A 24,988-nucleotide genomic window follows, 5' to 3' on the forward strand; every position below is an offset into this window, starting at 1 on the left:
AAAAAAAAAAAAAAAAAAGGAAAAAAGAAAAATGTTCTTGTTAGGCAGCTGTATTTATTTATTTATTTTTGAGACTAGAGTATCACTCTGACGCCCAGGCTGGAGTGCATGGTCACCACAGCCTCGACCTGCTGAGCTCAGGTGATCCTTCCACCTCAGCCTTCCAAGTAGCTGGAACTACCACACTTAGCTAATTTTTTTGATTTATTGTAGAGACGAAGTCTCACCAAGTTGTCCAGGCTGGTCTCAAACCCCTGCACTCACTCAATTCTCTCACCTTGGTCTCCCAAAGTGCTGGGATTACAGGCAAGAGCCACCGTGCCTGGCTGCAGTTGTATTTTCAAGACAAGCATCCTGCTCTCCATATAGATCAAAATAACTCCTTTTACATATTACAGAATCAAAACCATCTTGAACTGTGACTTCAGCCAGTAAAGCCTGTGGCTTTATCTTTCATTTTTAAAGTCTCCAAGAATGTTTACACTGACACAGACCACTCACTCTGGTAAGTGGGCACTGATGAATTATGTGCCTTTGCTCACACTCTCCTTCCTTACCTTGGCCTGTTCTTCAAAAAGCTGCCGCTGCCGCACAGGATCATTCAGCTCAGTGTAGGCATTGCATATCTCCTTCTTCATGACAAACAGCTCAAAACGCTCAGTCAGACCCTCTTTAGAGCGGTGCCTGGGGACAGAAGATCAAAGAGGAGGCTGAATATATAGGCCCCTAATAATCTAATATCCGATATAAGCTTTTTTTTTTTTTTTTTTTTTAAGTCAGAGTCTCAGTCTGTTGCCTAGGATGGAGTGCAGTGGCACGATCATGGTCATGGCAGCCTTGGCCTACTGGGCTCAGGTGTTCCTTCTGCCTCAGCTTTCAAGTAGCCGTAACTAAAGGTGCCATGCCCGGCTAATTTTTTGATTTATTGTAAAGATGTGGTCTCGCCAAACTGTCCAGGCTGGTCTCGAACCCCTGGCTCAAGCAATCCTCTCGCCTCTGCCTCCCAAAGTGCTGCAATTACAGGCAAGAGTCACTGCGCCCAGCCATTGATATGAGGATCCTTGAACTCTAGTGGACTCAAATGTGTTATTGATTGTAAACTGAGGCCTGCATGCATTCTCAGCGCCAAATTGTTTGGTACAATAGTGAGAAGAGAGAGGCTGGGAAGACTGAATTATCTTGCTAACAAGCCAGTGTGGCCAGCTGTTACACTTAGATTTCCTGTATTCATGCCCTTCTGTAGTCCCTCTCACATGGACTCCAGGCTGGCAATATGACTTGGTCTGACCAATGGGCTATCAGCAGAGGCTTTCTATGTCTGTGCATTGAGATTTGCTCTTTCGGAAGGCTTCCACATGCTGAAAGAAGTTCCAGGCTATACTGTCACAGAGGCCACATGAAGAGGCCCGAGGAAGAGAACCCATGTAGAGGAGAACCAAAGTGCCCTGGCAGAAGCCCCAGTTAAAAAGTCATTTTGGCCAGGTGCAGTGGCTCATGCCTGTAATCCCAGCACTTTGGAAGGCCGAAATGGGAGAATCACTAGGACCCACGAGTTTGAGACCAGCCTGGGCAATATAGTGAGATCCTGTCTGTACAAAAAAAAAAGCCAAGTGTGGTGGTGTGCATCTGCTATCCAGCTACTTGAGAGGCTGAGGCACAAAAATCACCTGAGCCCAGGAGGCTGAGGCTGTGGTAAGCCACAACCATGTATTCCAGCCTAGGCAAAAGACCCCAGCTCAAAACAAACAAACAAACAAACAAACAAACAAAAAAACACCACCTAGGCGACCTATAAAATCCTGAAAATAAATTGCTGTTTACCACCACCAAGTTTTGAAGTTGTTATGCATCAACAAGTAACTGAAGCACCATGCTTTATCTCACCATTTAGCCAAAGGGCTCATTATCTGCGGGTGATCACAGATGAATGTAGGATTGATGCAAGTCACCTCCAGGAAATCTCCCACAAGCTTAATGAGAAGGCAAAGCAGCGTTAGATATCACTTCTGAATTGATCTATGTTTTGATCATCCCAGCCTAGACAGAAGATCTTAGCTCCCACCCAGATGGGTTTATCCTATAGCTTTTCAAAGGCTACAAAGGAATTAACTGAGATAACACACACGAACTGTTTGGCGCTGTTTGGCACAGAGCTTAGTATGACTGTTTAAAGTTTGTTAATTCTCCTGTTCCTCTCTTTAGAGTTTTCCTAACTCCTAATTTAGGGGTAGTATTTAGTATTTAGCTGTAGAAATGAATTCTTTCCAGGGGGGTTTATTTCCCTAGGGACTAGGGGACTGGTAAGCACTGAAAGGACATATACTAAAAGGGCAGGGCCTCTCACCTTATCAAGGAGCCTGGCTGTGGTCCGAGGTGGAGGGCATTCAACATCTTTTGCCACACAGATATTATCAAGAATTTTGCGAGTTTCTGTGATACAAATGCAAAAATTAGGACAGGAGTCACCACACTAGCCTAGTAAAACTGTATATAAAGAGAACAGTGTATAGCTGGGCATGGTGCCTCATGCTTGTCATCCCAGCACTTTGGGAAGTGGAGGCAAACAGATTGCCTGAGCCCAGGGGTTCGAAACCAGCCTGGGCAACATGGCAAGACCTCATCTCTACAATAAATAATAAAAAATTAGCCAGGCATGGCAGCATGCGCCTGTGATTCCAGCTTCTTGGAAGGCTAAGGCAAGGATCACCTGAGCCCAGCAAGTCAAGGCTGAGGTAGCCATGAGCATGTCACTGTACTCCAGCCTGGGCGACACAGTAAGAATCCTACTTAAAAAAAAAGAGAGGACAGGCTGGGCTCGGTGGCTCAGCCTGTAATCCCAGCGTTTTGGGAGGCCAAGGTGAGCGGATTGCCTGAGCCTGCGGGTTCGAGACCCACCTGGGCAACTTGGCGAGACCTCATCTCTACAATAAATAAAAAAAAAAATTAGCTGGGCATGATAGCGCATGCCTGTAGTTCCAGCTACTTGGAAAGTTGAGGTGGAAGGATAGTTGGAGTCCAGCAGATCGAGGCTGCGGTGGCCGGGAGTGGCTACTGCACTCCAGTCTGGGTGACAGAGTGAGACTCCAACTCAAAAAAAAAAAAAAAAAAAAAAAAAGAGAGAGAACAGTATGGGAAATTCTAGCTCTGACTCAATCAAATTCAGAGCTGAAGAAGGCGGGTCATACAACAGAGAGTGTATCACTTTACCTTCAGTTTCAAAGAGGTTAGTTTCTGGCAGTTTCACCCCCAGGGCTTTCTCAAGCTCTTCTACCATGCTGATTCTCCTAAATGGTGGAGTGAAGTCAATCTCGTACGCTTGGCCCTCTGGGCCATCTGGGTGGTAGGTGACCTTGTAACTGCCTGTAATATGCTTCACCATACCTGGGAGAGAAAACTGCCATTTAAAGGGGATGAAGCCCAGGAAGCCCACCTCTGAAAGCAGCACACGAACCGCTCCCCCAAGACAAGTGTGAAAGAGAGAAGAGTCACCTGAAACCATCTTCTCCGTGATTTCCATGAGATCATTATAGTCTGCGTAGGCCATGTAAAATTCACAGGTGGTGAACTCAGGGTTGTGAGTCAAATCAATTCCTTCATTCCGGAACTGGCGTCCAATTTCATAAACCCGGTCAATGCCACCAACCACTAGCATCTAACAACAACACATGGCCCTGGTCAGGGCTGGTAATCTTGCCTTAACAGCTCTGGAAAGTTTCTGTCTAAGTTGGCTTCCACAGCTTAGGCTACTTTCAGGTGTCTACTCAAAACACCTGCTCTTTTCAGACATTTGTAGTAGATAATCTATTTTGGGTGCTCAGAAGTTCTGGATACTCTTCGTATGTCTTGGCATCCACCACTTTTTAGGCCCGAGACTCCCCAAGGAAGAAGCCTCTCTTGGGGTTAGGCTGCAAGAATGTAACCCAAGCTCCACTAATCAGGTACACCTGTGAGACTTTAACATGGAATCTACTAAAAGATGATGCAGGTATTGCACAGAATTCATTCTGGTAAAGAGGGTCAGTAATATCAGCTTTTAGAGGTAGCTGCTGCAGAGTGGTAACTGTGCCTAGTGATAAAAACACTGGGTTCTTCATGAGAACAATTCAGTGAAGTGATACAGAATCATTCCAAGTTGTGTGGTCTCCAAGCCTGACTGTCTGACCCTCCTGGAGATTGTGAGCTTCCTATATAGCTAACCATAATTTTCTTTTGTTTAAATTAGTTGTAATAGGTTCTGTTGTCTGCAGCTAAGAATCTTGAATGGTGGTCTTCAACATTTACTCAGGAGATTTGAAAAAACATCTTTATAGTGACTTGAAGATATTAATTAATTTCCAACTTCCACAGAGATTTGGCTCTTTCTTCTGCAAAAGACTACAAAATCAGATCTAATCCAAGGAAGACTATGACCTTAAAAGTAGGTTACAGTCGGGCACAGGGTCTCATGCCTAATCTCAGCACTTGGGAGGTGGAGGCAAGAGGACTGCCTAAGCTTAAAGGTTCGAGTCCAGCCTAAGCAACATGGCGAGACCTCGTCTCTACAATAAATCATAAAATTACCGGACACGGTGGCATGTGCCTGTGGTTCCAGCAGCTACTTGGAAGGCTGAGGTGGAAGGATCACCTGAGCCCAGCAGGTCAAGGCTACAGTGGTCACGAGCATGCCACTGCACTCTAGTCTGGGCAACAGAGTGAGAATAACTCAAAAAAAAAAAAAAGAGCCTGGGCTCAGTGGCCTAGCCTCTAATAACATCACTTTTGGAGGCCGAGGCAAGTGGATTGCCTGAGCCCACGGGTTCGAGACCAGTCCGGACAACTTGGCGAGACCTCATCTCTACAATAAATAAAAAGTTAGCTGGGTGTGGTAGTGAGTGCCTGTAGTTCCAGGTACTTGGAAAGCTGAGGTGGAAGGATCGCCAGAGCCCAGCAGGTCGATGCTGGGGTGGCTGTGAGTATGCCACTGCACTCCAGCCTGGGCGACAGGGTGAGACTCCGACGCAAAATAAAAAAAGTAGGAGCCAGGCTTGGTGGCTCAGCCTATAATCCCGTGCCTTTGGGAGGCTGAGGTGAGTGGACTGCCTGAGCCCGCGGGTTCGAGACCTGTCTGGGCAACTTGGTGAGACCTCATCTCTACAATAAACCAAAAAATTAGCCGGGCGTGGTAGCGCGCGCCTGTAGTTCCAGCTACTTGGAAGGCTGAGGCAGAAGGATCGCCGGAGCCCAGCAGGTCGAGGCTGCGGTGGCTGGGAGTGGTCACTGCACTCCAGTTTGGGCAACAGAGTGAGACTCCAACTCAAGAAAAAAAAAAAAAAAGTAGGTTGTATGTGCCTGTACACATGAAAGACAATCCCTTACCCTGTGCAGAAATGCTCTATAGATTTTATAGAGAAATTCTAGAAGTGTTATACTCTTAAACGTGGCAAATTAAAATACTCTCCTGGCTGTTTTACCCTCACTGTTCCTCTTATTTCTGACTATAACTGTCTAGTCAATGGTTTTCTAGCTTTCTGCTTATTTAAGGGAGCGAAGTGTTTTATTATTGACTACCTTATGGTAGAGTTCTGGAGCAATTCTCATATACAAGTTCATGTCCAGCTCATTGTGATAAGTGATGAAAGGCTTAGCCACAGCTCCCCCTGGGATGATGTTCATCATAGGAGTCTCAATCTAAAAAAGACAGAAAGAAACATTTAGTCCCAGACATCCAGAGGCTTTGGGGACAGCTCATACCTTGCATGTAATATAGTCTAAATCTGTTATATTCCACAGTAAAAGTAAGTTAAATAGTGATGTGCAAGTGCTGGACAAAAAAGAACAGATAGCTTGATTTGCTATAACAGTGTCTCAATTTCTATTCATACTAGATACTACTAACATAGTACCATAAACTTTCACAAGTTGTAAACGGCAATCCAATGGATATAGTTCAATTTGCAGTATTTATTAAAAATCTAGGCCGGGCTTGGTGGCTCAGCCTATAATCCCAGCACTTTGGAAAGCCAAGGCGAGAGTATTGCCTGAGCCCGCAGGTTCGAGACCAGCCTGGGCAACTTGGCAAGACCTCGTCTCTACAGTAAAATAAAAAATAGCCGGGTGTGGTAGCGTGCGCCTGTAGTTCCAGCTACTCGGAAGGCTGAGGCTGAAGGGTTGCTGGAGCCCAGCAGGTCAATGCTCAGGTGGCCGTGAGCATGCGTGCCATTGCACTCTAGCCGAAGGAGTGGGACTCCAACTCAAAAAAAAAAAATTAAATTAAACTTAACTGCTTATACCTTTTGAGTTAGCAATGCTACTTCTAGAAATCTATCCTACAGAAATACTTGCATTTGTGCATAAAGATGTACATTGAAACATTTATTATAGAAGAATATTAGAAATAACCTAGGCTGGGTAGGGTGCTTCACACCTATAATCCCAGCACTTTGGGAGGCCAAGGTGAGAACAGCCTGGGCAACGCCCATAGTGAAACCTCATCCAAAAAAAAAAAAAAAGGAAGGAAGGAAGAATCAGCTACTAGTGAGGCCGAGGTGGAAGGATCATATGAACCCAAGAGGTTGAGGATGAAATGAGCTGGGATTATGCCACTGCACTCCAGCGTGGGGACAGAGAGGAACCCTGTCTAAAAACAAAAACAAATACAAAATCTGGCTGTGTGTGGTGGCTCAAGCCTGTAATCCCAGTACTTTGGGAGGCCAAGTTGAGAGGATTGCATGAACCCACGGGTTCGAGACCAGCCTGGGCAACTTGGCGAGACCTCATCTCTACAATAAATCAAAAAATTAGCCGGGCATGGTAGCGCACGCCTGTAGTTCTGGCTACCAGGAAGGCTGAGGCAGAAGGATCACCTAAGCCCAGCAGGTTGACGCTGGGGTGGCCGTGAACGTGCCACTGTACTCCAGCCTGGGCAACAGAGTGAGATTCCAACTCAAAAAAAAAAAAAGCCTCAACTATCAATAAGGAAAAATAAATAAATAATGCAGCATTAAGAAGGAATATCTAGCCGGGCTCGGTGGCTCAGCCTGTAATCCTGTGCCTTTGGGAAGCTGAGGTGAGTGGATTGCCTGAGCCTGCGGGTTTGAGACCCGCCTGGGCAGGCGAGACCTCATCTCTACAATAAATCAAAAATTAGCCAGGCGTGGTAGCGCGCACCTGTAATTCCGGCTACTCGGAAGGCTGAGGCGGAAGGATCGTCGGAGCCCAGGAGGTCGAGGATGTGGTGGCCGGGAGCGGCCACTGCACTCCAGTCTGGGTGAGAGAGTGAGACTTCAACTCAAAAAAAAAAAAAAAAAAAAAAAGAAGGAATATCTATCTACCTCATACAAAGGGCTTCAGAATATCTTAAGTGGAAATAAAAGCATGTTCATCATAATACATACAGTGTGACCTCATTTATATTTATTTATTATTTTTTTTTTGAGACAGGGCCTCACTCTGTCACCAAGGGGAGCAGTAGTACAATACCAGCTCACTGCAGACCCAATCTTCTGGGCTCAACTGATCTTTCCACCTCAGCCTTCCAAGTAGCTGGGACTATAGGTATGTGCTGCCATGCCAAGCTAATTTTGCTTATTTTTTTTTTGCAGAGAGCCAGGTGCAGTGGCTCATGCCTGTAATCCCAGCACTTTGGGAGGTGGAGACAAGAGGATTGCTGTAGAGATGACGTCTGTACTATATTGCCCAGGCTGGTCTCTCACTATTGGGCTCAAGCAATTCTCTTGACTCAGCCTCCCAAAGTGCTGGGATTACAGGCTTGAGCCTCTGTGCCTAGCCAACCTCATTTATATTTAAAGAAAAAATTAAATCTTTCTAAAAAAGTGTACATATGTGTACTCCATTTGCAATGTACATATGTATATATACATAGTAAATGGCTTGGAAGAATACTTACTAAACTCAAGGGGAGAGAAGTTAGCTGCAAGAAGCAAAGCAGTACTTTCAATTTTGCTTCTCTTTATTCCTTTATTATTTAAATCCATTTTACAGTACATGCGCTTGCCTGTCTCATATAACAATCAATCTTTTTTAATGCTACAAAAAAGCAAAATGATTTGATAACACATTGACCATGGCTTCATTAGCATGCAAACGGGCCCGATACTTTGACCATTATCTTGCCTTCCTAATCAGGACACTAACTAAACAAGGTAGAAGAAAGACAACAGCAAGAAAGGGAACATTCTTATCATTAAGCATGAAGGATACTGACACAGGATATGCCTTGGAAAAGAAAGGAAAGGGAGAGTAAGAGACAAGAGAGTAAGAGTCAAGATAGCTCATCATGTCAGGAAAGAACTCTCCTTACCTCTAGGAATCCCAGCTCATCCAAGAAACTTCTTATATATGTGATGACCTTAGAGCGAATGATAAATTTCTGCCTCACAAAGTCATTCAGGATCAAGTCCAAGTATCTCTGACGATATCTTGTTTCCTAAACCAAAAACAGTAGCTAGAAATCAATGATAAAACTAATCAATACACCCTTGTGCCACAGCTAGGAGGCCATGAGAGCTTACCTTGTCTTTGAGGCCAAAGTGAAGATGAGGTAACATATGCAAGCAGGGGGACAGCAGTGTGATCTCGTAGGGAATGATGCTCAGTTCACCCTTCTTGGTTTTTCCAGGATTCCCCTGAACTCCAATTATGTCTCCCCGACGCAGTTTGTTATTGATGTGAATAAATTCTTCTTCTGATTTGTAATTCCTGAGTGAAATAGAAATGTAATTCAGTACACAATAGTTCAAATTAATACAGATGATTGGTTTACTCTGAAACCCTCACTTAACAGTTAATACCTAGTTAATGTGAGCCCAAGGAGAATCTCAGATTCAGGGGTAACAGTTATGAAAGGACTTTTATTTTACTGTCATACAACTTGAGGGGAATCATAACTTTACAGGTAAGCAAATGGCCTTTTTATCTTTTTAGCCTTACACTACCATGTCTCTTTCTTAACTCTAACTTTAAACATCAATTGGAAAATAAAACCACATCAGCCTCTGTTCCTGTGTTGCTCTAGACCAGTCTAGAAAGGTCTGCAACAGGATTATTTTGATATACCTGGAATTCGCCATAACTTGCAACTTGACCCCCTCTCCTCGAAGATCATAGAAGATGAGCTTTCCCCCAGAAGCTCTTTTGGCATGAATCCTTCCTAGAAAAAGAACAGCAGAAATACTGACTGTCAGAACCAGAAGCCATTTCATGGTATCAGTGCCAAAAAGGCTCCCTCTGCATTTTTAAAAATTTTAGTCAGGGCAGGATATAAACCAGAACAGGCCATGGTGGCTCATGCTTTGGGAGGCCAAGGTGGGAGGATTGCTTAGGCCTGAGTTTGAGACCAACCTGAGGCAACATAGCGAGTCCTCATCTCTAAAAAATAAAAAAAAATTTAGCTGGATGTGGTGGCACATGTCTGCAGTCTTGGCTACTCTGGAGGATAAGGCAGAAGGATCACCTGAGCCTAGAAGTTTGAGGTGAGCCATGACTGACATTGCATTCTAACCTGGGTGAAAGAGTAAGATCTCAATTCAACAAAACAAACAAAACACCAGAACAATAGCTATCTCTCTCTCTTCCCCTCCCTCTGACTCTCTCTCTCTCTAATTTACTTTCTAAGTAAACTATGTTTTCCAGTCTAACTTCTGCAGTTCTTTGCATCTTTCAAGTGACAATGGATCACACACACACTCCCACTGGGCCTAACATTTTGGAGGCCCTTTTGGGATTTTTAACCTAACACTGTCTTAGTTCTTATTGTTTAAGAAAATGAGTCTTGCCTGGGTGCGGTGGCTCAAGCCTGTAATCCCAGCACTTTGGAAAGATAAGGCGAGAGGACTGCCTGAGTCCAGGGGTTTGAGACCACCCTGGGCAACTTGGTGAGACTTCATCTCTACAATAAAATAAAAAATTGGCCAGGCTTGGTGGCACGTGCCTGTGGTCCCAGCTACTTGGGAGGCTGAGGCGGAAGGATCACCTGAGCCCAGCAGGTCGAGGCTGCGGTGGCCATGAGCATGCCACTCACTCCACCCTGGGTGGCAGAGTGACACTCTAACTCAAAAAAAAAAGAAAAAAAGAAAATGAGTCTCCTCTATTAAAGAGTAACATTTTGGCTAAATAAGTGACTATTTTTAGAGACCTGTGATTCTGTGTTGTCATATCAAATGTTTCGAAACTTGATATTTGACAAACTTTCCAAAATTAAAATTTTAAGTTTTGAATTCAGTCTTTTTGATTCCACAAATTTTAGATATTAAAAAAAGGAAAAAAAAAGAAAAGAAAAAGGAAGCATTCAAAGACATGTTCAGAAAAACAAAAAAATTCTAACTTACTACTCCACAGTGAACTAAAAGACATTAAGAAAATAACATAATGCTGGGCACAGTGGCTCACACCTGTAATCTCAGAACTTTGGGAGGCCAAGGCAAGAGGACTGCCTGAGCCCAGGGGTTTGAGACCAGCCTGGGCAACTTGGCAAGACCTCATCTCTACAATAAATCAGAAGGATCTTGAGCCCAGCAGGTCAAGGGTGCAGTGGCCATGAGTGTGCCACTGCACTCTAGCCTGAGCGACAGAGTGAGACTCCTAACTCAAAAAAAAAAAACAAAAAAATAAAAACAGGACAATAACATAAAACATGAAAGAATACAAATTAAAAAAAAAGAAAGAACACAAATCAGAATTAGAAAAACTAAGAAGTGAGGTGACAACACATGAAAGAATTAGAAATAATGTAAAAAATATTTCAGAAATGAAGACTAAACTATAAGGAACAAGAGTGAACAAATACAAGAAATAATGCCTTAAGAGAAACAGAAAGTGAAAAAGAGGCTAAGACTCAAAAATCAAAGTATGAAGAAGATAAAGAGGATTTGAGTGAATGTGACAACTGTTAAAAAGAACCAAAAAAATCCAGAAATTGAAAGAAACAAAACACACAAAAAAATTAAAATAAAAAAGAGCTGAAAATACATATTTGAAGGATACACTGTATACCTGAGAACACTGAACCAGAATGACTAATATCAAGACACATTCTAGTAAAATTACTGAACTTTAAACAAAAAGAATAAGCCAGGTTCAGTGGCTCAGCCTGTAATCCCACACCTTTGGGAGGCTGAGGTGAGTGGATTGCCTGAGCCCGCAGGTTCGAGACCCGCCTGGGCAACTTGGCAAGACCTCATTTCTATAATAAATCAAAAAATTAGCCAGGCGTGGTAGCGCGTGCCTATAGTTCCAGCTACTTGGAAGGCTGAGGCGGAAGGATCACCGGAGCCCAGCAGGTCGAGGCTGGAGCCCAGCAGGTCGAGGCAGCGGTGGCTGGGAGCGGCCACTGCACTCCAGTCTGGGCGTGAGACTCCAACTCAAAAAATAAATAAATAAATAAAAAGAATAAGCCAGGCTCGGTGGCTTAGCCTGTAATCTTGCACTTTGGGAGGCTGAAGTGAGTAGATTGCCTGAGCCCACGGGTTTGAGACCCGCGTGGGCAACTTGGCGAGACCTCATCTCTATAATAAATTTAAAAATTAGCCGGGCGTGGTAGCGCGTGCCTGTAGTTAAAGCTACTTGGAAGGCTGAGGTGGAAGGATCGCCGGAGCCCAGGAGGTCGAGGCTGCGGTGGCCGGGAGTGGCCTCTGCACTCCAGTCTGGGTGACAGAGTGAGACTCCAATTCAAAAAAAATAAAAAGAATAAATCTGGGGGGCATTTATGTATTGGCAGGTTCTTTCTGGGTGGTAGAATTACTGGTAATTAAACTTTTCTTTCCTTGCTTTCTTTGACTATTCTAAATTTTCTACAACTGATAGTTTTCTATTATTTTGGGGGAGGGGAGAAGTAAGGAAAATAAGTGATTTAATTTGTTTTAATGAAGGAAAAGAAGATCCTAAGCAAAACTATAAATCCAGTAGCAATGTTCTAGAAACAAAGTGTCAGTGAAAAGCATTCTCAGGCCAAAAATGAGAATTTTTGAAGCCTGAGGCCATGGCTTCTACTGATGAAGAGAAGCCCTCCTAGAGAATGTCCCTATCTCTGCAGCATTATCTCTTCTGGAATGTGAATCCATGCTTCAGCGCAGCTCTCTTCTTTCTTTCCTTTTTTTTTGAAGGTAAGAAACCAGGATTTATTGAGAAGACATACAAGCTCCCAGAGCGGGAGGGGACCTAAGAGGTTGCCAATTTTCTTCTTTCTGTGAGTGGATATCATAGGACTGTCCTTAGTAAAGTAGTTTCAGACGTCGTCTACTTGAGAGCAAAACAACCCAGACTTTCCTTTGTGCTACTGAAGAGGCCTGCCTGCTGTGGGAGCTCAGCAAACTGCCAGGCAGTTTTCCTACCTGCCACCTTTAAGGTGATGTCAGTCAGGTGGTCCCCAGGCTGCAGGTGATTATATTTTTGGATGAAGTCAGTGAGTGAGATGTCCACATGGAACTTGTGTGGGTACGGGTCTTCCCCATTCACCTTCAGTTGATGGACTGCTTGACTGCGGATCTTGAAGTATTGCTGTTAAAAAAAGAAACCCTTGAGAAGTTGAACCTGGCTAGACCACTGGACTATCTAGCAGAGTACTGCATTCTGCCCCAGGATGACTCCAATACACTGAGGTTTTCTTTAACTGAGCCCTCTATACCCTTGAAATCACAGTATTCAATGTGGAGTGAGATTTGCAGTTAAAATATCCAGGGCGAGGCTGAGCACAGTGGCTCATGCCTATAATCCCAACAATTTGGAAGGCCGAGGTAAGAGGATTGCCTGAGCCCACGGGTTCGAGATCAGCCTGGGCAACGTGGCGAGACCTCATCTCTACAATAAATCAAAATATTAGCCAGACATGATGGTGCATGCCTGTAGTTCCAGCTACTTATCGCCTGAGCCCAGTGGTCGAGGCTGCGGTGGCCGTGAGCGTGCCACTGCACTCCAGCCTAGGTGACAGAGTGAGGAGCCAACTAAAAAAAAAAATTATATATATATATATATCTCCACGGTGGCTAGATCCTACCTAAAATAATATCCATTTAATTGGTACCAGTGGCCTTGTTACCACTTCTGTGAATCGCATCTGCATGGTGAGTCACTTATCTTCCTAGATACACTCCTACATCTGGCCACATGTCAGACTTTCCCCACATAGCATGCCTATGGGGTCTAGAGAACGTAAATAAGCAATATTGGATAGCAGCAGATAGCAAACTTTTTTTTTTTGAGTTGGAGTCTCACTGTATCACCTAGACTGGAGTGCAGTGACACACTCATGGCCACTGCAGCCTTGACCTGCTGAGTACAGGCGATCTTTCTGCCGCAGCTTCCCAAGTAGTTGAAACTACAGGCACACGCCACCATGCCCGGCTAATTTTCTAATTTATTGTAGAGACAAGGTCTCACCAAGTTGCCCAGGCTGGTCTTGAATCCCTGGACTCACAATCCTCTCACCTCAGTCTCCCAAAGTGCCGGGATTATAGGCGTTGAGTCACCGTGCAGCAAACATTTTCTGATGCAACTTCTCAACTCTGCTTTGTAGTGGGAAAGCAGCCTTAGATATATATAAACAAATAAGCATGGCTGCATTCCACTATAATTTTATTTACAAAACCAGGGAGGAGAAGACCAAGTGGAGGAGTGGAAAGGAGTATTTGGCCTGCGGAGTGTAGTTTGCCAGGCCCTGGTCTAAAGTGAACCCTAGTCCATCTTTGGAGAAAGACTTTCCCTGGGTCCTCTATAAGGCCCAGCTAGTTTCAAGAAAGATTGATTTACTTGGGAGTACTAGACTCTCCCGAATGCCTGTTGGGGGTAGACACAAAAAAACACTCAAACTTGTGTTTTTAACCAGATGGAGTGGCAGGCCCTCTCTTATCCGCTGGCAGTGACCCAGAGCCCACTGGTCCCTTCTACTGTCTGGTCCCAAGGAATCAGCCATAAGCCTCATCAGAAGTTTTCTGAAGTGCCCAACCATGCTAGTAGCCCAGGAAACTCACATTTGGGTCCAGACTCTCCTCCTCTGCACCCATGCCATTGTCAGTGGTGTGGTTGGTGGCAACAGCAGTGGCTTGCTTCTCACTGAGCTCTTTCTGCTTAGCCTCTTTCTCTGCCACTTTCTTCTCAGCTTTCAGACGTCTCTTCAACTCACTGTTGGAAACATGAAAAGTGTACAATGTGACAACTGCCTGAAGAGTTTTTTACTATGTTCTCCCCAAAGCCACTAGTCAAAAATGAACAGCCAGGGGGAATGCTCTTGCTCTATTCTACACCCCCAATTTCACACACCAACTCTACCGCTCTTAATCACTGAACTCTATATGTGAAAGACACAAAGAAAAAACAAGCTCAGAACAAAGATATGAAAGATCATTCTCAGTCTTGATTTCCAATCTCAGTTCCTTGACATTAGTTCCAAACTAAAACCAAGATATACCAGGACAAAGAAACTCCTGCATATTAGTTTACATTTAGAACATGGAAAAACGGTTTTCTAGATAATTAGCTGGATAGACTTTTCTTCAGCTAACTAGGTTAGGGAATTCACTGAGGACAGGGATGGAAACTTAGTTGTTTGGTATTTCCAGTAGAAAATGATGTTCCTACAGTGTCAGTTCCAACATGTGATAAAGAAACATCTCCTGCTGTCTGCCACCCTCCTCCATCCCTTCATGAAGAGTGAGTTAGACCAGGGGTAGGGGAGAGCTGGTTCTTCAGAGATCAAGGAGACCCCCACAGACAGTCTCTCCAAGAATGGCTCTCAGCATTGGTTACACTTTGTTCACTGGAGCCCGACTTTGACAATAGGGTAGAACAGCATAGAAAGCAGTGTAATACAGGAAATAGTATATCATCTTTGCAGTCAGACTGCCTGGGACTATTCAGACACACAAGTCACTTGACCGTGGGTAAGTGACTTAACTTCTCTTCATCTGTAAAATGGAAATACTAATAGAGAACCCTTACCAGTTGTTGTGAGGATTAAGGTGTTTGTCAGGGATTGACCCTGGTCCTGACATTTAGTTGACACTCAAATGTGAGCTATCCTAGGTATCACTATTTTTTTTTTTTTTTGAGTTAGAGTTCACTCTTTGCTGCCCAGACTGAAGTGCAGTGACATGCTCGTGGCCACTGCACCCTCGATGTGCTGGGCTTAGACGATCCTTCTACCTCAGCCTTCCAAGTATCTGGAACTACAGACACACGCCACCATGCCCAGCTGTCCCTATCTTAAGCCTTCACTCTCTGCACCTAGGGGAGAAATCATACAGATTTGAATATTAAATACATTTCTTGTTAAATCCTTCACTATCCAAACTCTTGATACTTGTCACTTAAAACTCAAAAATCAATGTGATGTGGACAACTCAGTATCCTTTATGACCTGAACTTGTTATCTGAACCCAGAAACAAAACTGATTTGGCTAGAGGATACCTTATTATTCAAAATAATTTATGGGTAATTCTCTCAAATCACTTATGCTAATCAAATATTCTGCAACAGTGAACCATGGTAAAAAAATCTAATGTCATCCTTGCATATTGTCTGGCTTTAGGACATGTCCTTCATTTTCAATATGAGTTTTGAGTAACTGAAAAAAAAAGTAATTGGGGATTTGAATCTCATCTTTTAAGTAAGAAAAAGTGATTCTGATGGCTTCAAAGTAGACAACTCTCTAGATATAATGTGTCTTATAGCATTTGTAAACACCTTTTCAAAACAGTGTGCTAAACTTATCATGCTATAATTCAGTCAGTGGACATTTAGCTCTTTCTAGAACTTCTTTTTGGGGGGTGTTGGAGTCTCACTCTGCTGCCCAGGCTAGAATGCAGTGGCACACTCACAGCCACCACAGCGTTGACCTGCTGGGCTCAGGCTATCCTTCTGCCTCGGCCTTCCAAGTAGCTAGAACTACAAGTGTGCGCCACTATGCCCGGCTAATTTTTGGATTTATTGTAGAGATGAGGTCTTACCATGTTGCCCAGGCTGGTCTTGAACCCCTGGGCTTAGGCAATCCTCTCATCTCCACCTCCCAAAGAGCTAAAATTACAGGCATAAGTCACTGTGCCCAGCACAGTTCTTCCTAGAATTAAGATAAACCTGTTTTCCACTCAACTAGTTGTTCCTCTTAAAACAAATCTATCCTAAGGATAATCCAAAAAAGTCCTAGGGATAACACTAAGACTAGAAACTAAATCTCAAGAGCAAATAAAATCAAAGCCGGCATTAGAAAAATCTTTATTTAAACAAGGGTTTTGTTCTCTGGATTATTCTAAAATAAAATCCAGAAGGCATCTCAAGACTCTAAAGAAGGAAGATCTGTATTTATTAGAGAGAAAATAAAAAAGGGTTATTGGTTTTGGTAGTAGGGCTCCTTGTTTCCTTGGCAACAAGTCCAAAGACTTAGCCAGGGGTTTAACAGATAACGAACCAAGTAAGGAAATAATTTTTGCTCCCAGAGCAATACAGAAGGTAATGGGCACCAACCTTCTTTTATCAGAAAGCGGCTTGTCCTTGTGAAGTATCGTGAAAGGAGCAAGTTGACCCAGTCGCAGTTCCCTCTGACCCCACTTTGCCCAGGAGGTTTGGTGCAAGGACCCCCTAATAAGCCTTACAGCAGCTTGCGTCAACATGGCGGAACACCCTGGAACTAATGATTACCACCACCTAGCAGGAAACAGAGATGTGGTGTCAGATGGGACAGACAGTATACATACACCCATCCAGCTCTCTTATGGGTTGGGGGAGCAAGACCTTGCCTGCACTACTTTTTAGTGTTCTATTTAACTTAAGACCCTCTTAACTGACAGAGACTTGTGACACTTATTGTACTACAACTGACAAAGTTCTCGGTTCTGGCTAGAAAAACCATGCATATTTGGGGTTATAAGTCAATAGCAAGTCAATCAATAGCTCACAGGCAGAAATAACACAACATTCTAGAATATGGGAGACAGGATGTGAGGCAGTGCTTCTGAAGCCCTGAATGTAGTTGGAGATGAAATACCTGGCCACAAGATGATAATGGGAAAATAAGAAACTGTCACTAGCAACTGCAAACTAGACAGAACTAAAGATAAGTCACACAAAAAGACCTCTGAGTCAAAGACAACACTTGTTTGGAATTCTAGGAACAAGGAGGAAAAGAAAAACTTCAGGGTCTTAGGCTACACTATGTTTACACATTAATTTTTAATTTTTTTGAGTTGGAGTCTCACTTTGTCGCCCAGGATGGCGTGCAGTGGCACACTCACAGCCACCCCAGCATCCACCTGCTGAGCTCCGGTTATCCTTCCACCTGGTAATCCTTCTGCTTGAGCCTTCCAAGTAGCCCAAACCACAGGCATGCTACCATGCCCAGCTAATTTTTTATTTATTGTAGAGACGAGGTCTTACCAAGTTGCCCGGTCTTAGCAAGTTGCCCGGTCTTACCAAGTTGCCCAGGCTAGTCTTGAACCCGCAGGTTCAGGCAATCCACTTGTTTCGGCCTCCCAAAGTGCTGGCATTACAGGCTGAGCCACCGAGTCTGGCCTTATTTTTTATTTTAAGAAACAGAATTTATTTTCCTTTTGTGGCCAGACAGGTGGAAGATTATTTCACCTCTTAAAACAGTTTGTAAGGCTGGGTGCAGTGGCTCATGCCTGTAATTCCAGCACTTTGAGAGGCAGAGGTGAGAGGATTGCCTGAGATCAGGGGTTCAAGATCAGTCTGAGCAACATGGCTAGACCTCGTCTCTACAGTAAATCAAAAAATTAGCCAGCCGTGATGGTGTGCGCCTTGGAAGGCTGAGATGGAAGAATCACCTGAGCCCGGGGCAGGTTGAGGCTGCGGTGGCCATGAGCTACCACTGCACTCCAGCCTGGGTGACAGAGTGAGACTTTGACTTAAAAAACAAACAAACAAACAAACAAACAAAAAACCCCACCAAAAAACAGTTTGTAGTAAGTTTACACATTATTAACACTGGAACACTGGAAGGCAACAGAATTACAGGCATCGTGCTCTTTATAGGGTTAAAATAAATTTGAGAAGTACATTTCATTTGAGAATAAGTCACTTGGGTAGGCAGCACATCTTTTTAAAACTTCAGGACAAACGGTCCTTACTAAAGATTTCAGATCAGGGGAGTTCCAAGAACAATAGAAGGAAATCTTAATCATAACAAATTACTTTAGCTCATGGTCACTAGAGAAATACACATCAACATCAGAATCTTTTAGGTGATGTGAGGTAGTACAGTGCAGTCAGTATAAAGAGCATGGACTGTCGAGTTACGGACTTGATTTGAGCTCTCTATGCCAGTGCTTTGGATCAAGGCCAGGGCACACTTTAGAGATGTACACTTTAGCAACACATTTAATTACGCAAGGCCACAGTTTTCTAATTTGAAAAAATGAAAATTAACTCTTCTCTTACAAGGTTATTATTGAGGTAAGACAAAAAGGTTGTAGAGATCTAGCACTGTGCCTGGCACAAAAAAGTTGCTCACAATAGTTGTTGTATTTAATCTTTGAAAAGTCAGTAGAAAGGAATCAACCAGTTTTCTCAACTTACCTTAAAATCACATTCTGAACTAGAAACCCTACTTTCACCCGTGACTTACAGTCCTAAAATTCAATTCAATCCCATGTAATTTATCATAGGTTGTTTGAAAGAATGAACTGAACTTTTTAGGACCGCAATCACAGATATGAAGAATTCAATTCAATTCAATTCAGTTAGATGTAACCGATCAAAGTCCAGTCGATATTTCCTAAGGTAGAAGTCTAAGACCAAGTTCTAAACATTTATGGAAATCCATCAGATCGCTCTAACAAAGGACAACATATTAGGGTGCACTAAATCATATATTTAGACATATTCCTTATCGCTTTTCTAAAATATTGGAAGCATAAACACAGACACAAAAGGAAACATCAATTCTCATCCACTGAGTGACTAGAGCAATTAACTTCCTCAGGATTCAGGAAGAGTATTCAGCCCTAATACACTATGGCAGCCATCATATGTAATAACATAACTTCTCTCCTATGTCTCTAAAATGGTACTAATTATGTACTATAGCATTAAGAAAACACTTAAATCATTGCCTTGTGTTCTGTAATTCAAACAAGGAACTCCAATGAGAATACAAGACACAGTCAATTAAAGGCTGGCTAATATTGACTTATCTATGCTAAACTCAGACTCCAAGGATTTGGGGTGATTAACAAAGATACTAGGCTGAATAAGATGGCCTTTTATTATTAGACACTGATCACTCGATACAGATCCACTGAATAACCCATACGGATGGGGGCACAACAGTTTTAGAAATGATACCTTTTCATATGTAAGGTTCAGAATGATCATGGTGAGGCCAAGAAAATTTTGAAGGGCTTTCTGGAAACTTGGGGTAGTTACACTTCTTCAATCTCCTCATTGGGGAGCGGCTCAATAAAAGAATGCACTTCTCGGAGAGGAGGGAAGAAGGAAGAAAGGAGGCAGTAAGTTTCGCTTTCCTTTCTGACACCTCTCAGATACCGTGCTAGCTTCTGCGCATTCTCTCATTCCAGGAGTACGACAGGGGAGACCCCGTCAGCCGCAGGTGGGAGCCAGAAGCCGAAGGTCTCGGGGCATCCCGGGGTATGTAGTTCCCAGCGCGCAGCGGCCACGTACGGTGCCAGCATGTGCGTTCCCACGAGAGCCAGCAGGAAGGCCCGCGGCACAGCCGCCTCGGCCGGAACCTCAAGGCGCTTCCCAGCCCGGACTCCCGTACCGCAAAGTCTTTAATGGCCGCCACGATACTTACTTCTTGCTCAGTTTCGGCTCGCCGCCATCCACTTTTATCTCGACCTCGGGCACCGCTGCCATCTTCCCCGAGGGCCAGACCCAAAAGTGACGAGCGCAGCCCGTTAATTTCCAGGTCAGGGGTCGAAGACCCGCCTCTTCCGGGGGACTGGCGCTCTTGGCGCCGGGCTGCTCCGCCGCGGGGTTGCTCCTGCGCAGGCGCAGTGCTGGGCGTCGCGGCCGAGGCGTCAGTGTTGGTGTGTGCCGGGCGCTGGTTCGGGGCCCGCTTCTCTGGTTCCTGGCGACAGACATGGCGGAGGCGATGGATGTGGGCAAAGACCCCAACGGACCCACCCACTCCTCAACTCTCTTCGTGAGGGAAGACGGCAGCTCTATGTCCTTCTACGTGCGGCCCAGCCCGGCCAAGCGCCGGCTCTCGACGCTCATCCTGCATGGCGGCGGCACCGTGTGCCGGGTGCAGGAACCCGGAGCGGTGCTTCTGGCCCAGCCCGGGGAGGCCCTGGCCGAGGCCTCGGGCGACTTCATCTCCACGCAGTACATCCTGGACTGTGTGGAGCGCAACGAGAAGCTCGAGCTGAAGCCCTATCGGCTGGGCCCGGCCTCCGAGGCCGACCCGGGGGGGCCAGAGACAAAGCCCGGGGCTCCGGCCGAGGGCGCCGTGGAGCCCAGCCCGCAGTCGCTCGCGGGGCGCATCTCCTTCACGGTCGCGGACGACGTGGCCATCTTGACATACGTGAAGGAGAATGCCCGCTCGCCCAGCTCCGTCACCGGCAACGCCCTGTGGAAAGCGATGGAGAAGAGCTCGCTCACGCAGCACTCGTGGCAGTCCATGAAGGACCGCTACCTCAAGCACCTGCGGGGCCAGGAGCATAAGTACCTGTTAGGGGACGCCCCGGTGAGCCCCTCCTCCCAGAAGCTCAAGCGGAAGGCGGAGCAAGACCCGGAGGCTGCTGATAGCGGGGGTGAGGCCCGCGGCTGCGCGCGAGGGGTCCTCGGCGCACACCCGTGCGAGTGGGAGCGGAGGTGTCCCTTCCGCTTTGGCATTTTGGTGGCATCGCTTACCCCGCTGACATCCGACTAAATTTGCTCCATTTTCCTTTTTTTCTGGCTCTTACGTGTTTTCTTCCCCAATAACTGATTCTGTTCAAAAGGTACAAAAAGAGCATATGTAAACTTCTCGGCTGGGCGCGGTGGCTCATGCCTATAATCCCAGCTATTCGGGAGGCTGAGACCGGAGGATCCCTTGATCCCAAGAGCTCGAGGCTGCAATGGGCCATGGTCGCACCGCGGCACTCCAGACTGGGTGACAGAGCGAGACTTTGTCTCAAAAGATTAAAATAAGATAAAATTTTCTTGTTCTTCCTGCCCATCAGCTACCCACTTTTCTTCCCCAGAGGCAACAGTGTAACCGGCTTCTTGTGTATCTTTTCAGAGACCAGTTTTTTTTAAAAAAAAGTTTTATATTCAGATAAATCCAGTATATGCCGCTTGAAAGCTGCCAGATTTGTTTATTTTCATGCTCTGGCTTAATTGAATGCATAAGAAGGTGGTTGTCTGTTGGAATGTCTCTTGCCCTCCTTGCTTACATGAAGGGAGTTTTTATTTTTTTTGAGTTGGAGTCTCACTGTGTGGTCCAGGCTGGAGTGCAGTGGCACACTTACGGCCATCGCAGCCTCGACCTGCTGGGCTCAGGCGATCCTTCCACCTCAGCCTTCCAAGTAGTTGGAACCACAGGCGATCGCCACCATGCCCAGCTAATTTTTTCATTTATTGTAGAGACAAGGTCTTGCCAAATGGCCCAGGTTTGCCTCGAACTCATGGTTCAGGCAGTCTTCTCATTTCTGCCTCCCAAAGTGCTGGGATTTACAGGTGTGAGACCCTGCACCCAGCTATGAAGTGAGTTTTTAACACAGTTGAGTTGAAAGGAGGAGCTCAGTATAGTTAGTCCACAGTGCAAAGCTGTTGAGATGTCTTACTTTTGATGTAACTGGTATTGACAGCTTAAACTAACAGACCCCTTTGTTTTAAGAGACATACTTATCCCCTCACCCCTTTTCTTTGCTTGTGTGACTGTTCCATTTAACATTTGAAGTCTGAACCGGGCGTGGTGGCTCACACCTATAATCCCAGCACTTTGGGAGGCTGAGGTGAGAGGATTGCCTGAGCTCACAGGTTTGAGACTAGCCTGGGCAACTTGGTGAGACCTCCCCTCTACAATAAATCAAAAAATTAGCCGAGCATGGTGGCTCATGCCTGTAGTTCCAGCTACTTGGAAGGCTGAGGTGGAAGAATCGCTGGAGCCCTGTAGGTCAAGGCTGTGGTGGTCGTGAGTGTGCCACTGCCCTCCAGTCTAGACAATAGAGTAAGACTCCAACTCAAAACAAAACAAAACAAAGCAGCATTTGAAGTCTGGGGAGGTAAAATCTATTTCTCCTGTTCAGTATGCTTAGTAGGAATTTTGTTTTTGGTAAAAATGACATTTCAGACTCGTTTATTCAGCAGATATTTAAATGCCAGACACTGTTGTCCTGGGATATAACAATAATAAACGTCCCTGCGGTCATGGAGCTTAACATGCTAGCTGGGCAGTGGTAAGCGCTATAGAGAAAAATCAGGGTAAGTGTTGGGGAGGAGATTATTTTCTATAGGATGACAAGGGAAGGTCATTCTTATAAGCTGATATTTCAGCAGAGACCAAAGGAAGTCAGAGCAACCCAGGTGGGAATCTGGGGAAGAGTGTTCCACGCAGAGAAAATAGCAAGGGTAAGAGCCTTGAGGTGGAATATGGCTGATGTGTTCTTGCAGCCACAAAAAGAACAGTATGGTTGGAAAGGAATAAGCAAGAGGGTGGGAGAATTATAGCAGATGTCATTAGGTATAGGTTTATAGGTAGCGTAGGTCGTCATTCAGGGCTTTGCTTTTAAATCAGTGATGTTGGAACTACTGTCAAGCCATTTGGAACTTGGGACAGAATTAAACTGACGAGCCTGGGCAACATAGCAAGATCTTGTCTCTACAAAAAAAAAAATTATTTGGGCATGGTGGTGTGTATCTGTAGTCCCAGCAACGTGGGGGGCAGGGGCGCCTGGCCAACTTAGTTTTGTTAATGTCCAAAGAGACCAGTGCCAGTGGCTCATGCTTGTGATCCCAGTGCTTTGGGAGGCCACTGCAGGAGGAATACTTAGGACAGTTCAAGACCAGCTTGGGTAGCATAGCAAGACCTTGTCTCTACAAACTTTTTTAAAAAGTGGCTGTACGTGGTGGCATGCACTTGTAGTCCTAGCTATTTGGGAGGCTGAGGAGGAGGACTACTTGAGCCCAGGAGTCTGAGCTATGATTGTGCACTTTACTCCAGCCTGGGTAATAGAGTGAGACCCTGTCTCTAGGAGACAAATAAAAAATAAATGCCCAAAGAGCCAGTAAATAAAAAGAAAACGAATAGAAAAATGGACAAAGGAATGGAACGAGAAGTTTCTAGGAAAGGAAAGAAATAAATGACTAATAACAAATGCAGAAATGTTCTGTTGTTAAATAAAAGTAAGCTAGACATTGTGGCTCATTCCTGTAATCTCAGTACTTTGGGAGGCTGAGATGGGAGGATCACATGAGGCCAGGATTTCAAGATCTGCCTGGGCAACCTAGCCAAACCCTATCTCTGAAAAAAAGAAAAATAAAAAAATTAGCCAGGCATAGTGGCACACACCTATAGTACTAGCTACTTAAGAGGCTAAGGCAAGAGGATCTCTTGAGCCCAGGAGTCAGAGGCTGCGATGAGCCATGATTGTGCCACTGCACACCAGTCTGAATGACAGAGAGATACCCTTGCTCATCAGGATAAGCCATGTGTGGACTTATGACTCGTGGAAACTGTGAGATGATATGTGTATGTTGGAGTTGATTTTTATTTATTTTATGAATCATGGTCACCTTTATCATACAAAATACATTATATTAAAATTATGAAAAATACATTATACAAAATAAAGTGAAAGCTCCCTGAATTATATTTTTATCTTTTATTTTTTGAGTTGGAGTCTCACTGTCGCCCAGGCTAGAGTGCAGTGGCACGCTCACAGCCACTCCAGCATTGACCTGCTGGGCTCCAGCAATCCTTCCGCCTCAGCCTTCCAAGTAGCTATGACTGCAAGCACATGCTACCACACCTAACTAATTTTTGATTTATTGTAGAGATGATGTCTTGCCAAGTTGCCTGGGCTGGTCTCAAACCCTCAAGCTCAGGCAATCCACTCACCTCGGCCTCCCAAAGTGCTGGGATTACAGACTGAGTCACAGAGCCCGACCCTGAATTATTTTCCTAAAAAGTAAACTGGAGCCGCGCTCGGTAGCTCAGCCTGTAATCCCGCGCCTTTCGGAGACTGAGATGAGTGGATTGCCTGAGCCCGCGGGTTTGAGACCCGCCTGGGCAGCGAGACCTCATCTCTACAATAAATAAAAAAAATCAGCCGGGCGTGGTAGCGCGTGCCTGTAATTCCGGCTACTCGGAAGGCTGAGGCGGAAGGATCGCTGGAGCCCAGGAAGTCGAGGCTGCGGTGGCCGAGAGCGGCCACTGCACTCCACTCCAGTCCGGGTGACAGAGTGAGACTCCGACTCAAAAAAAAAAAAAGAGTAAACCCGGGCCGGGGGGCGGGGGAGCAGGGAGGGGAAGGGAGGTGGAATTAACGATAGTCAGTATCTGTTTGGGGGGGCACACCTCATCAACAAGGGTACCTGCACAATGCATATTTGTATACCTAACCCTAAACTGTACCCCACAATTAAAAAACAATATGTATTAAAAAAAATAAGTAAGCTGGGCTTGGTGGCTCAGCCTGTAATCCCACGCCTTTGGGAGGCTGAGGTGAGTGGATTGTCTGAGCCCGCGGGTTCGAGACCCGCCTGGGCAGTGAGACCTCATCTCTACAATAAAAAAAAAAAAAAAATCAGCCGGGCATGGTAGCGCATGCCTGTAATTTCAACTACTCGGAAGGCTGAGGTGGAAGGATCGCCGGAGCCCAGCAGGTTGAGGCTGCGGTGGCCGGGAGCGGCCACTGCACTCCAGTCTGAGTGACAGAGTGAGACTCCAACTCTAAATAAATAAATAAATAAGCTGGGCTCGGTGGCTCAGCCTGTAATCCCGCGCCTTTGGGAGGCTGAGGTGAGTGGATTGCCTGAGCCCGCAGGTTCGAGACACACCTGGGCAACTTGGCGAGACCTCATCTCTACAATAAATCAAAA

The 24,988-nt window shown here is 45.2% G+C and overlaps 2 protein-coding genes across 4 annotated transcripts in view; one reads left to right on the forward strand and one right to left on the reverse strand.

Annotated features, from left to right (window-relative positions):
• KARS (lysyl-tRNA synthetase) overlaps nucleotides 1-19,895 on the reverse strand; it is a 21,834-nt gene extending 1,939 nt beyond the window's left edge. The window contains exons 1-13 of one of the 2 annotated variants that reach the window (XM_008067918.2): nucleotides 19,755-19,864; nucleotides 16,451-16,630; nucleotides 13,962-14,112; nucleotides 12,327-12,492; nucleotides 9,055-9,148; nucleotides 8,511-8,697; nucleotides 8,300-8,425; nucleotides 5,548-5,667; nucleotides 3,490-3,652; nucleotides 3,208-3,381; nucleotides 2,345-2,430; nucleotides 1,885-1,970; nucleotides 558-684 (exon numbers count right to left, since the gene is read on the reverse strand). In XM_008067918.2, the coding sequence (XP_008066109.1) occupies nucleotides 558-684; nucleotides 1,885-1,970; nucleotides 2,345-2,430; nucleotides 3,208-3,381; nucleotides 3,490-3,652; nucleotides 5,548-5,667; nucleotides 8,300-8,425; nucleotides 8,511-8,697; nucleotides 9,055-9,148; nucleotides 12,327-12,492; nucleotides 13,962-14,112; nucleotides 16,451-16,596 (1,626 nt within the window). In that variant the 5' untranslated portion in view covers nucleotides 16,597-16,630; nucleotides 19,755-19,864. Of the gene's footprint in view, nucleotides 1-557; nucleotides 685-1,884; nucleotides 1,971-2,344; nucleotides 2,431-3,207; nucleotides 3,382-3,489; nucleotides 3,653-5,547; nucleotides 5,668-8,299; nucleotides 8,426-8,510; nucleotides 8,698-9,054; nucleotides 9,149-12,326; nucleotides 12,493-13,961; nucleotides 14,113-16,450; nucleotides 16,631-19,754 lie in introns of both variants that reach the window. The other variant, XM_008067919.2, reaches the window with a different exon arrangement.
• An 84-nt stretch (nucleotides 19,896-19,979) lies between these two features.
• TERF2IP (TERF2 interacting protein) overlaps nucleotides 19,980-24,988 on the forward strand; it is a 12,626-nt gene continuing 7,617 nt past the window's right edge. For both annotated transcript variants that reach the window (XM_008067920.1, XM_021717508.1), the window contains exon 1: nucleotides 19,980-20,715. In XM_008067920.1, coding sequence (XP_008066111.1) covers nucleotides 20,043-20,715 — 673 coding nt within the window. In that variant the 5' untranslated portion in view covers nucleotides 19,980-20,042. The remainder of the gene's footprint in view (nucleotides 20,716-24,988) is intronic.

This window comes from Carlito syrichta, unplaced genomic scaffold, assembly GCF_000164805.1.
Source record: "Carlito syrichta isolate Samal-C Ts95f unplaced genomic scaffold, Tarsius_syrichta-2.0.1 Scaffold309823, whole genome shotgun sequence".
NCBI lineage: Eukaryota > Metazoa > Chordata > Mammalia > Primates > Tarsiidae > Carlito > Carlito syrichta.